The 13,720-nt window shown below is 38.3% G+C and overlaps 1 protein-coding gene across 7 annotated transcripts in view; it reads right to left on the bottom strand.

Annotated features, from left to right (window-relative positions):
* Positions 1 to 2,104: 2,104 nt before the first annotated feature.
* Positions 2,105 to 13,720, bottom strand: part of MTRF1 (mitochondrial translation release factor 1) — a 51,749-nt gene continuing 40,133 nt past the window's right edge. For 4 of the 7 annotated variants that reach the window (XM_053665439.1, XM_053665436.1, XM_053665435.1 and 1 more), the window contains exons 10-11: positions 9,023 to 9,133; positions 2,105 to 4,956 (exon numbers count right to left, since the gene is read on the bottom strand). In XM_053665439.1, the coding sequence (XP_053521414.1) occupies positions 4,840 to 4,956; positions 9,023 to 9,133 (228 nt within the window). In that variant the 3' untranslated portion in view covers positions 2,105 to 4,839. Of the gene's footprint in view, positions 4,982 to 9,022; positions 9,134 to 13,720 lie in introns of all 7 variants that reach the window. The other 3 variants (XM_037166386.2, XM_053665440.1, XM_037166390.2) reach the window with 3 other exon arrangements.

The following is a 13,720-nucleotide window of genomic DNA, read 5'->3' as shown; positions in this document are numbered from 1 at the left end:
TTGGAACGTTTAAAGGTGTCCTGAAGGTTTCTAAACCTCTCCTCATTTTTTTGGAATTCTTCTTTCTTCATCCTTTTCTGTTTGGTCATTTTTTTTTCTCTTTCTGGTCCACTACTTTGATTTGTGTCCCAGTTTCCTTTCCATTACTATTGGTTTCCTGTGCATTACCATTCATTTGAATTAGTTTAGCCTTCATATGTTCCTCTAATTTGTGAGTAAAATCAACCAGTTCTGTGAGTATCCTGATCACCAGTGTTTTGAACTGTGCATCTGAAAGTTTGGCTATTTCTTCATCACTTAGATTTATTGGCTCTGGGGCTCTGAGTTGTTCTTGAGTCATGTTTTGCTGTTTGCACCTGTTAGGTATGAGGAGCGGAGCCTTAGATGTTCACCAGGGTGTGGCCACCCAGGTTGCTGGTTTGTGAGGCTGTATGTGGGGGTGGGGTTAGAGAGGGACAATGGCGGTCCCCTCTGCCGCTTCCCACCACTGGGGCCTGCACGGTCTGTCTCACTGCTCGCTCCTTCACCAGTATATCTGCTCTAGAATGTGTGACTGTGGTCTGCCCTCAGTAAGTCCGCCTGCTACTCCACACCTGGGATCCGCCCACAGCTGCCTGCGTGCCTGGGTTGCTCACCGGGGTAGGTCTGGTGGATCTTTCCTGCCCGACCCCACTCTGCTGCTGGCTTCACCCCTCTTAACGGTTTGGCTGATGGGTTCGCTGTTGTCAGACTTCCATATAGTTCAATTTTCTGTGGTTTGGCTGCATTTTTGTTGCTAAAACTTTGTTGTTTTTAAACTTGGTTGTGTGAGAAGGCACAGTGCTTCCACCTATGCCTCCATCTTGGTCGAAGTCCCTAGTTAGGCAATTTTTATTTAAAAACCAGACTGCTCGTGCTGCTAGTTTGCCATGTGTTACCATTACCTAATGAATGAAATCTTAGGTATTACATGAATAGGTGGGTAATATATAGCAGGAGAATAACTCTCAGATTGCTTTTTTCCCTTTCCTGTTAGTTGAAGTGAGGGTACTGGAAATTCTCCAGGTAAGACACTTTAAACTGAGTCTCTGGGTTCAATATCTCCTCTATACCTCTATTGTGTATCCATCAAATACAGCAGAGAGAATTAAGTCATTAGTAACACCGGTTGCTTTTTTACATGCAATAAACCCCAGCAGGTGGAAAAGCAATTTAATTTTTTTTAATATTGGTAAAATATACCTAACATAAAAGTTATCATTTTAACAATTTTTTCAAAATCATTTGACATTAAGTACACTTACATTGTTTTGCAACTGTCACAACCATCCATGTCCAGAACTCTTTTCATCTTGCAAAACTGAAATTGTGTACCCATTCACAGTAATTCTTCTTTCCCTACTCTCCAAAACCTCTTGTATATATGAATGCAGCTAGTGCATGTGTTTAAATTTTAGAAACACAAAAATTGGTATCAATGTAATTCAGTGGAGAAAGAAAAGTGTTTTCAACAAATGGTGTTGGAACAACTGGATCACAGTTGAAAAAAATATTAACCATAACCCCTTCCTTATACCAAAACAAAAATTAATATGTCATAGTTCTTAATAAACTAAAAAGTGAAAAATATAAATTTTCTAAAAGAAAACATACAAGACTATCTTTGTGACTTTGAGGTAGACAAAATTTTTTAGGACACAAAAAATGCTAACATTAAACAATTTAATAAAAATAACTTCAACAAAATAACAAGCTACGCCCATAAAAAAGCAGTGAAAACAAAAAGGCAAGCCATGGAACTGCAAAAAATATTCATAATATGTATAGCTAATGGCCAATAAACATGAACACCTGCCCTTTATCATTCCTCATCAGATGAATGTAAATTCAATTCACAAGAAACACTGCACACTGCTAGTGGCTGAACTTAACAGATCAGCAATACCAAATGTTGGTGGTGCTACGGAGCCACTGGAACCCTTATATATTAATAAAAGGAATGTAAAGTGGTATATCCCCTTTCAAAAACTCTTTGGTAGTTTCTTTGAATGTAAAATGGCCAAAAATTTCACTCCTAAGCATTTGCCCAAAGGAAATTAAAACATGTTCACAAAAAGACTCGTGCAACAATTTTCATAGTAGCTTTAATCTTAATAGCCTAAACAGAAAATAATCCATATGTATATCAATAGAATGATAAAAATTAGGTGTGTTATATTCATAGCATGTAATACTACTAAAAAAAAAACCTTTGATGCACACAATAATGTAAATGAATTTCAAAAATGTTGTGTTGACCAAAAGAAGCCAGATATACAAGAGTACGTACTGTATGACCGTCTATATGAAATTTTAAAGAATGAAAATAAACTCCTCTGAACAAAAGTCTGAACAGGGTATGCCACTATTGGAGGAGTGGGAGTTGGTGGATTTCTGGACTGATTAGAAAGGAACACAAGCAAACTTTCAGGGGTGATGGAAATGTTCTCTTCTTAATTGGGCTGATGGTTACAGGTATATGTAATTGCCAAATTGAATGAACTATCTCTGAAGATGTGCGCATTTAATTTAGTGAAAATTATACCTCACTTAGCCTAGCCATCTAGGTTACCAGATAAGACTGTCAAGTATTGCTTTATGTTCAAGTAGCCCTTATAGTAGCCTAATGCTACATGACATTGCCTGTTATTCACCTCACTCATCTCATCATGCAGGCATTGTATGATCTCACATCATCACAAGAGTGGTGAGTTCGGTACCATAAGATCTTTTGAGAGACGACATTCACATAACTTTTATTACAATATACTGTTATAATTGTCCTATTTTACTATTGTTGTTGTTAATGTCTCACTGTGCCTAATTTATAAATTAAACTTTATTATAGCTATGTATAAGTATAGAAAAAAATAGTATATACAGTAAGTCCTCACTTAACATCAATAGGTTCTTGAAAACTTCAAATTGAAACAATTTATGACAAAACCATTTTATCATAGGCTAAGTGATATAAGCAGGAGTTAAGTTTCTACAGCATATTTCTGGTCATAAACACATCACCAAACTTCTAAATAAAAACCCAAAATACTTCTAATATTAAACATTGAAATAAATACAAACTATATATAAATTTAAGAAAGATTAATAAAAACAAGGGATTACAATTTTCCAGCCTGCTTATTTCAGTTCAGGGTCACAGGAGGCCAGAGCCTATACCAGGGTGAAAGGTGAGCATCCACCCCTGCAGGAAACCTTTCCACTACAGGGCACCCTCACACCCACTCAGACCAGGACAATTTAGATGCCAGTTCATCTCACATGCACACCTTTGAGATGTGTGAGGAAATCAGAGTACCCAGAGAAAACCTAGTCATGGGGGAAATGTGCGAACTCCACACAGTGTTCTTGGCCAGGAATCAATTCTTTTTTCTCCACCAACATTATACCAAAATGACATTATTTGAGGACCTGCTATATAGGTATTTGGTACTATCCATGGTTTCAGGCATTCACTGGGGGCCTTGGAATATACTTCTCTTTGGACAATATGGACTACTGTATACCATGCCACTTTGTATGATTATATTCTGGCTTCCTCACTCAACTGGAATCTCTGTGAGGTAAGGACTAGGTTTTATATATCAGTGCACAAAACTGATAGCAGTAAATTACTCAATTTATACCACATCTGTTGATATTCACTAAATTAAGCTAAAGAACAATAAGAAACAGAAGCCAAGCAGAGTCTCTACTTTGATTTTTGGCTTGCAGTTTGTACAGCACAGAATTCATTCAGCTCTCAAAGAGCTTTATGATCTGTATCCTAGAGATACTCGTGGTTATTTGTGGCAGACTCTGACCAGCAGACTGGTAACTGATGTTGTAACTGATGATGAGGCGTCAGGCAACAGCAACCCTGTGGAGAAAAAGGGAACAAACGGCATGGCCACTCTCTCAAGAGGAGAGCGCCCTGACCCTGCCTAGACAGGCTTTTATTGTTTTTCTCAGGTTTCACATCAAAGAAGGATTTATTATCTATTACGTAGAATATCACTGTCTATATTTTAGGTACAATCAAGGAAATGAAAGTAACATATGCAGAAGGGAAAGGCGGCAAGCTGATTAGCTCTGTCCTTGGGGAAATTCACACAGGCTTTGGAAATCATCTTGAAGATAGATAATACACATTTGTTGTTTTAGACCAGGGTTTAGCAAGAGCAAGCCATAACAATTTGTATGCATTTTCTAGGCCTGATTCCCATGGGAAAACTCGGTTTGAAGGTCTGGCTCCTGCCCACCACTTGACTTCTGCAGGTTTTCCATACGGAGCTGAGTCACATTTGCCAGACCAAAACAAGCCGGTCCCCTACAGCTATTGACTCACATTCTTCACAACTTAGTTTTTTTATTGAAAAGTAGCAAGTTTAGCCCTAGCTGTAACAGAATTAACAACACTTTGTCTTTAAGTAGGGGCTTACAAAGAAGTTCATAGTTCTTCTCATCACTAAACTTTCCCATGTTATGAAGTCCTAAAGTAATAGATGAAAAATGTGTTTAAATTTATAGATGGTTTTTAAAAAAGGGTCTATAAAAAGAACAAGTGACCTGTCCAAAATGACCTAATTCTGAAGACCTTATTTCTCTTTTCAATTATGCGTGTTTGTTTTTTCCTTGAAGAGTTAAATTTTACTTTACAAAAACCTAAAATAAACTCTTAGGTCAAGAAATATGATTCAATTCGTTAAAAAATACATTTGTGAGTACTGTGTATTTTTAACTGTTCTTTAAGAACATTCTCTAAGATTTCCATGTCTCAGTCAGCTTCTTGTCATAGGTCCATTTTATTTATGTAATAATAAATCAGCATCTTGTTGATTTAAGGTTTTTATCCAAAATTTCAATAATGGCTTCTTCGTCTGCTGATTGAAGCAGTCTCTGAATCAGCTCATCCAGGTTCTTCTCCCCACATAGAAACTTCTGGTAAAAGAGTTATTATGAAAATCTGATTAGTAAAAAAAAGGAGAAATGAAGCAAAGAATTAAATGTGTATTTGTGTCATTTCTTTATAGTACTTGTTTAATAGCAGCAAAGGATCACTAATACACAGTAAATGAATACAACTGCTAACTGGGAGGATGCTCATTGTTACTGACACAAATCATTCACAACTTCTACTTCTATTGAAAAGTAGCAGTTTAAGCCCTAAATGTACCATAATTAATAATGCTTTTCTTTAAATAGGAATTTACAAAGAAGTCTATAAATCTTGTTACACTAAATTTTACAATGTTATAAAGTTCCTAAGTGACAGATGAAAAAACACGTTTAAATTAATTTAGAGATAGTTTAAACAATGCTTACAGAGAGAACAAGCGAACTTGTCCTCTACCACATAATTCTGGTTAGTATGGCTCTTTATGTAAAGTGAATCCCAAATAGTAAATGGAATTATAGTCTATCTTAAATTGTTTAAATTAGCATTTGTATAAAAATCAATCTTGTAGGATTTGGATTTTTCCAATAACTCAGGAGACAACAAAACAGAGATCTGAATCAACTTCTGAAATTTATCACCTCCCTCTCTTTAAAATTCCTCACTGCTTGATTCTTCTGACAACACAGTTCTAACTTCTCAAACCATCTTTAAGAGGAAGGCTTTGCAGAATCCTTTTCTCCTCTTGTACCCTAAAAAAAAGTAAGGCCTTTTATTCTTGTCCTGAAAATTCAACCCTTTTCATTAATATCACATTACTTCACAAGGGAAAAAAGATTGAAATTTCAGGCGAATGGGCAGACCACTCCTTGACATTCTCTGCCTTACCAAATAATGGGGACCTGGCTTAGCTAAACCTCCCCAGAACATTCCAGATCACACTTCTTATTCCAACCCCCCAAATTTAAATTACTTAATCCATAAGTGGTTTATGATAATTTTTTCCCTTAAATTAGAAATACAGTATTAAAATCTAAAAGTCCTGTATAACGAAAAATATGCTGAAATATTTAAGGGACAAGGGTCTTGAGGTCTACAACCTGCTTTCAAATGATTCAATAGCAACACAGGTGTATATATGGAGAGAAAGAGAGGTGGAAGAGGAAGAGAAGGCAAGCAGCAAAATGTTAACTCTTGAATCTAGACATAGGGTGCATATTGAACTTGTCTTTACACATGTACTTCAAAAATTCAAAATAAAAACTTCTGACGATTTTTTTCTCTTTTATTACTCTCCAAATAGTTCCACTGAATGAAAACTGTTTCAGTTAGACTTCCCTATAGTCCTCCATAAAGTTCCTTCATGAGAAATGACTAAAATGATGACTTCCTTTCCTGTGTTATAGAAGTTTGGTGGAATAAAGGTGTTGGGATTAGTAAATTAGAAAATTCTCATATTTTAGAAATGCTCAAAATTTAGACAATGGCTTAATGGAAATATTCTAACATCGGCATCTACAATATATAACATTTAAAGTTTTGATGTTGGCATGAATTAATCTTATATTTAGTCTTTCTTAAAGGGTCTTAAAAGTTGAATTTTAGGTTAAGCACACACACTTATCTCTCAAGTTAAACTATAGGGGAGAAGATATGCCTTACTATCTTTGTATTCCACAAAACACAAGTATATAGTAAAACCTAAAGTTTTACTTAAACTTAAAACAAAGTAAAAGCACTAAAATGAAATTTTTAAGATTATCATTTTGAGCATAATATGAAAATTTTCTATAAAATTAGTGTTCCTGAAGCTCATATTATTATAGTATTGCCAGGGTGACATCATTATTTGGAAATTATGCAACTGATTATTCTTATTAATAATCACATCCACAGTTCAATAGGATTAACTTGAGTGCAAAAGATAAAAAATGAAGGAGTTATAGATCCTACTTTTTAAGAGCTCATAATTTAGTGGGGGAGCTAGAAATGCAAGAAGTTTAAAAATAAAGGGTTTTAAGGGAGCCATCAATTTTGAAAAGAAGGTGACATCAGGAAAGAGTTCAGGACAGAAACAAATTTGAATTAGATCTTAAAAAGTGAATAGTATTTCTCCAATAGAGATAGGAAAAACAAGTATGAAGAAAGTACATACTCATTCTTTTTCCGGTTTTTCAAACTGGAAACAAAGTACAGCTGAGTCTTGAACTACATGTGTTAAAACTGCATGAATCAACTAATACACAGATTTTTTTTCAATAAATATATTGGCAAACTTTTTTGATATTTGCTACAATTTGAAAAAAGAACCTCACAGATGAACCTTACGCTTTTCTTAATAGCACTTTTCTCTAGTGTTGTAGAACACTCTGCCATGGTTATATGTATCTCGACCCCTTGTGGCTAAGGGCAAGGGACGACCTTTGAAATGCGAGCAGAAGGAGACAAAGCTTGTCTCTGATAGCAAACGCTGCCTCAGTTTCCTCTCCCTTCCCCCAAAGCTTGGTCGGAAGTCAATGATGGATAAGACCCCTCACAGCAGTGGGCAACCTAAGCCAGACTCCATCACTTGGGAGGCCTTTATGGAAGGACTGGAGGGGGGGAGGGAGGCTGCAACAAAGAGCAATAGACCCCCCCCCCACCCCGCTTTGATATAGCCTGAGTCCCTAAGTCCTCTGGGAGAAGTGCTTCCTGGCTCTAATCCCCTTAAGCCTGAATACCTGTTGTAGAGAGGTGTAGCTCCTTGCCTTGCTAGAGTGTGTCCTGGGGAAAAACCTGGCATCACAAAGACTTCCTGATAAACCTGTGAAATCTGCTCTGCTAAGAGTGCTTTCATTCATATATTAAGAGTTCGAGCAAGAAACCCTAAAACTCTGTTCCAGACAGACTGACTCATAGTAAGCCCTCAGATTTCTTTCATATGTTATCTACCGTTTGATCCTTGCCGCCCTGTATTCCTGTGTATTACAACCCAATAAAAGGCCCTGGAAGAGGGTGCTCGAGGCTTTTTTCTCCTCAGAGAAACTGGCCGCTGCTGGCCTTTTTCCCCTGTGAAACTGGCCACTGCTCACTTTTCCTCCCCATGCAGATCACGTCATATCTCAGTCATATTCACTCTTCATCTGTGGCACTGGGGGGACTTGCGAGGGAAGTCGCCCCCACACTCTAGCTTACATTATTTTAAGAACATGGTATACAATGCATGTGATGTATTATGTGTTACTCTAATTAATTATATGTTACTTAATTGATGCATCATATGTTATCAGTGAGGCTTCTGGTCAACAGTAGGCTGTTACTGTTCTTTTGGGGGAGTCTATCAAAAACCCAACATGGATTTTCAACTGCACAGGGTGGGAGGAGTGAGCCCTCCAACCCCTGCATTGTGAGAGGTCACCTGTACATTTAAAGCCTAGGGCAAGGGGAAATTTCCAATGTAAATGGAATACAGGGCAGGAGATAGGCCGATGCTAAGAAATCTGCACAAGAACTTTGAGAAAACAATAAAAATACAAAACTATATATTACATGGTAGTCTGTGCTTATTATCTAGATAAATAAAAATAACAATACCCTCAACAGAATTTGTAAGAATTCAGGGTGACCTTACAGACTCCAAGGATAAGAATGTACAGGGCTGTTGTCATCACCTTGGCAATGAAGCTGGGTCTCGGAAATAAATAAATATGAGGATTCATATTACCAGGATATGTTTCATTCAGTTTTCATTTTTGCTCCTTGCAATATATCAGCTCCATTCTTCTCTTGCTGCAGATTCCTCTCTCCCCATGACTGGAAAGGTAGCTTCTAAACTCTTGTAAACTTTTATGTATTTCAGCTTTAGCCATCAAGGGAGAGGATGATCCTCTATGTTTTCAGTTTAAAAAACCCAGGAAGGGCCCTGGTGGGTATAGCTCAGTGGATTGAGCAGGGGCCCGAAAACCAAAGGATCGATGTTCAATTCCTAGTAAGGGCACATGCCTGGGTTGCAGGCCAGTTCCCAGCAGGGGATCCACAAGAGGCAACCATGCCTTGATATTTCTCTCCCTCTCTCCTTCCCTTCCCCTCTAAAAATAAATAAAAAAAAAAAAAAAAAAAAAAAAAAAAAACCATGAAGGAACTCATTGGTTGGGGCTTGTCTGGAAATCCTCCCAAACAAATTGGGTTATTGCCCTGGGTCAGGAGCATGCTCACATAAGAACAGAAGAGTTCCATCAAGATCTGTGGGAGGAGTAGAGAGAAGGTCAGCGTCTAGAATAATGAGAGATGCAGAGCCCCTCAGACATCCAGTTTATTTCCTCTTTCCATTCTTACAGAAGTTTCCCTGGGGTTAAGGCAACTTCTTTTTGCCTTTTCTTTTTCTAAAGGAGATTTTAATTTTTTTTAGTTTTAAAGATTTTATTTACCTTTTTTTGCTTTTATTTTTTAATTATTTTTATTGATTATGCCATTACAGTTTTCTATTTCCTCCCTTCATTCCCCTCCACCCTGCACACCCTCCCCACCATTCCCCCCCTTTAGTTTATGACCATGTGTCTCAAGTTCTTTAGATTCTGTATTTCCCATACTATTCTTGCCCTCCCCCATCTATTTTCTACCTACTGTCCATGCTAGTTATTTTCTGTACCTTCTCTCCCCTTCTCCTTCTCCCACACCCCTGTTGCTAACCCTCCGTGTGATCTTCATTTCTATGGTTCTGCTCCTGATCTAGCCGTCCTCTTAGTTTGCTTTTGTTTTAGGTGTGGTTGTTAATAACTGTGAGTTTGCTGTCCTTTCACTGTTCATCTTTTTTATCTTCTTTTTCTTAGGTAAGTCCCTTTAACATTTCATATAATAAGGGCTTGGTGATGATAACTCCTTGAATTTGACCTTATCTGAGAAGCACTTTATCTGCCCTTCCATTCCAAATGAAAGCTTTGCTGGATAGATCAATCTTGGATGTAGGTCTTTGGTTTTCATGACTTGGCATACTTCTTTCCAGCCCCTTCTTGCCTGTAAGGTTTCTTTTGAGAAATCCGCTGACAGTCTGATGGGAACTCCTGTGTAGGTGACTGTCCCCTTATCTCTTGCTGCTTCTAGGATTCTCTCCTTCATTTTAATCTTGGCTAATGTAATGATGATGTGCCTTGATGTGTTCCTTCTTGGGTCCAACTTCTTTGGGACTCTCTGAGCCTCCTGGATTTCCTGGAAGTCTATTTCCTTTGCCAGACTGGGGAAATTCTCTTTTATTATTTGTTCAAATAAGTTTTCCACTTGTGGCTGTTCCTCTTCCCCTTCTGGTACTCCTATAATTTGGATGTTGGAGCAATTTAAGATGTCCTGGAGGCTCCTAAGCCTCCCCTCACTTTTTTGAATTCTTATTTCTTCATATTTTTCGGTTTGGTCATTTTTTTCTTCCTCTGGTCCACTCCATTGATTTGAGTCCCAGTTTCCTTTCCATCACTATTGGTTTTCTGTGCATTTCCCTTCATTTCAATTAGTTTAGCCTTCATTTGTTTCTCTAATTTGTGACTAAAATCAACCAGTTCTGTGAGCATCCTGATCACCAATGTTTTGAACTGTGCATCTGAAAGTTTTGCTATTTCTTATTCGCTTAGAGTTAGGGGCTCTGGGGCTTTGAGTTCTTCTTGAGCCATGTTTTGGTCTGTTTGAGCCCATTATGTATGAGAGGAGCCTTAGATGTTCACCAGGGCGTGGCCACCCAGGTTGCTGGTTTGTGACGCTGTATGTGAGGGTGGAGTCAGAGAGGGGCAGTGGCGGTCCCCCCTGCTGCTTCTTGCCACTGGAGCCTGTGTGGTCTGTCTCACTGCTCGCTCCTTTGCTGGTTTAACTGCGCAAGAATGTGTGACCGTGGTTGGCCTGCAGCCTTGCACCCTCACAGGGTCCACCAGTTGCTACCCCACACCTGGGATCCGCCAACAGCTGCCTGCATGCCTGGGTCGGTCTGGTGGATCTTTCCTGCCGGATCCTACTCTGCTGCTGGCTCCGCCTCTCTTACTGGTCTGGCTGAATGGTTCGTTGTTGTCGGACTTCCGTAGAGTTCAATTTTCTGTGTTTTGGCTGCGTTTTTGTTACGAAAACCTTGTTTTTAAACTTGGTTGTGCGAGGAGGCACAATGTTTTCACCTACGCCTTCATCTTGGTGGAAGTCTCAGATTTTATTTACTTTTTTAGAAAGGGAATGGATGAAGAAAGAGAGGAAGAGAAACAGCAATGTGTGAGAGAGACATTAATCACTTGCCTCTCTCACACCCCCAACTGGGGACCTGGCCTGTAACCCAGGCATGTGCCATGGCTTAGAATTGAACCAGTGGCCTTTTGGTTCTTAGTCCTGTGCTCAATCCACTGAGCCACACTAGCCAGGGCTTTCTTAACTTTTTTTACAACTATTCAGTTACTTAACTATTATTCAATTCCTACACTAGTGTTTTTACTGCCCTGCATGCAGATTTTAATGTTTTACTACAACATTTTTAAAAAAGATTTTATTTACTATTTATTTTTAGAGAGAAGGGAAGGGATGGAGAAAGAAAGGGAGAAAAACATTGTGCTGCTGTGTCTCCCATACGCCCAAACTGGGAACCAGGATTATAGCCCAGGCATGTGCCTTGATCAGGAACTGAACCAGAGACCTTTTGCTTTGGGGGCAATGCTCAACCAAGCCTCACCAGTCAAGACACTACAACATCTCTAATGCTACTTTCAAACGTGTTTCTTTCACTAATATGGAACATTTTCTTTTTTCCAGTAAGTTGGTTAGTGATTATTAGAGCATACCAATATGATTTTCCTTATCATTTCTGAGTCTGACATTCTTATTTGGTTAGTAGTAATACATTTCTATTTCAGCCAAAGTCAGATATTTTATAACTGACTGTTTTATAACTGAATATTATACCGAGCACCTATTTGCTCTTCTAAAAAAATATCACTGTCTCATAGAAAATCATCACCACTACTAGGAAAATAACTGAAAGATCATGGTGTAATTAGAACAATGTGACCAAATGTGTTTGGTTTTTACTGTGTTTCCTGAGCAAAGGGAAGTTAGCAAATATTTTCTTCTTTTCAACAAGGCAATTATGTTCCTATGCAAGACAGCCTTAAATTGCTGAGAAAACAGAGGAAATGGTGTAAGACATATAGAAATTTCTAAATATTAAAAATGTAGACATTTCCTTTGTAAAATTAGGACTTTGAGTACAAAATGAAACAGAATCAAGTGAAAGAAGTTATAGGTATCACATGGCACCCAGAAAAAGGATGAAAATCTTCTGTCTCCTGTTTTTTCCATATAGTCCTATATGGGAACTAGTTCACTTCCCTGATCAGTGGGAGGAAAAGGGAAATTTTTCTGTGCTTCATCATTAACGTATGAATGTCAGTGGTCCTGGCTAGATGGGATTTAGTTAGGTTAACACTCAAACCAAAATGACACGGTCTTTTCCTCATATGTACAACTGTTAACACCTCAATCTAATGAATACACATTGTAGTACCCAGAAATGTAAGATGCCCCCTAGTGCACATACCTTGTATAACTCCCTCCCTTAAGGGCAGGCAGAAATTGTGAATATGGTGGAATATCACTCCAGTGACTAAAGCTGACTTTAAGTTAAAGAGGAATATTATCCAGGTGGGTCTAACCTAAACACATGAGCCTTTAAAAAGTCCCGGGCCATGTTGCTAGCAACTGCATGGGTCTTTAAGAGCTGACAGCAGTACTGCCCAGCTGATGGCCAGGAAGAAAATGGGGATCTCTGTCCTATAGCTTAAGGAAATGGAATTCTGCAAACAAGCACATGAGTTTGCAAGAGGGCTTGAAGCTCTAGAAAGGCATGCAGCCTGGCCAACAATTTGATTTCAGCCTTGTCAGATGTAGAGCAGTGAACTCAGCTGTGTTGTGCCCAGATTTCTGAACTACACTAACAATAAGAAAATAAATGGGTATCAATATAAGCCACTAAATTTGTGGTAGTTTGTTATGCAGCAGTAGAAAACTCACACACACACACACACACACACACACACACACACACACATACAGTCAAGTGCTGCATGGCATCCTTTTAGTCAATAGAGAATCACATATTCAACAGTGGCCCTATAAGATGATAAAGTAGCTGAAAATTCCTTATCATTGAAATTGTAACATTGTAGTCCTTGTAAGGTCAGAGCACAATGAATTACTCATGTTGAATAAGGCAGCGATAGAAAGATGAGTACCATGTGATTTCACTCATGAGGGAACAAAATAAACTAATAAGAAACAAAGACAGACTCAGAGAGAGTAGGCTGACAGCTATGTGGGGTGGGGTGCTAGGGGGCAGTGCAGGGACTGAGCAAAAAAGAAAAAACTCATGGACACAGTCAACAATATGATGACTGCCAGTGAGAGGGGAGTGGGGGAGGTAGAGGAGAGTATCGTGGGGACGAATGATGATGAAACTTCACTTGGTGTGGTGAACACACAATACAGTGTACAGATGACATGCTGTAGAATTATGTACCTGAAAGCTGTATAATTCTGTTAACCAGCGACCCCAATAAATTCAATAAAAAAAAAAAAAGAATTACATTTGAGGTGATGCTCCTTTAAACAAACCGACAAACCTACTGTACTGCCCATCTTATAACAATAGCATATACAATTTTGTGCAGTACATAAAGCTGGATAATAATAAGCTATTTTACTGGTTTATCTATTTCCTATACCATATTTTTTATTATTTTAGAATGTACTTTTTCCACTTATTAAAAAAATGTTTGTTGTAAAGCAGTAGGCCCTGTTACTCTGGCAGCAGTGTCA

The sequence above is a fragment of the Artibeus jamaicensis genome, unplaced genomic scaffold, assembly GCF_021234435.1.
Source record: "Artibeus jamaicensis isolate MK-2021 breed Jamaican fruit bat unplaced genomic scaffold, CSHL_Jam_final contig_414, whole genome shotgun sequence".
Lineage (NCBI taxonomy): Eukaryota > Metazoa > Chordata > Mammalia > Chiroptera > Phyllostomidae > Artibeus > Artibeus jamaicensis.
This window is presented reverse-complemented; position numbering and strand designations above follow the sequence as displayed.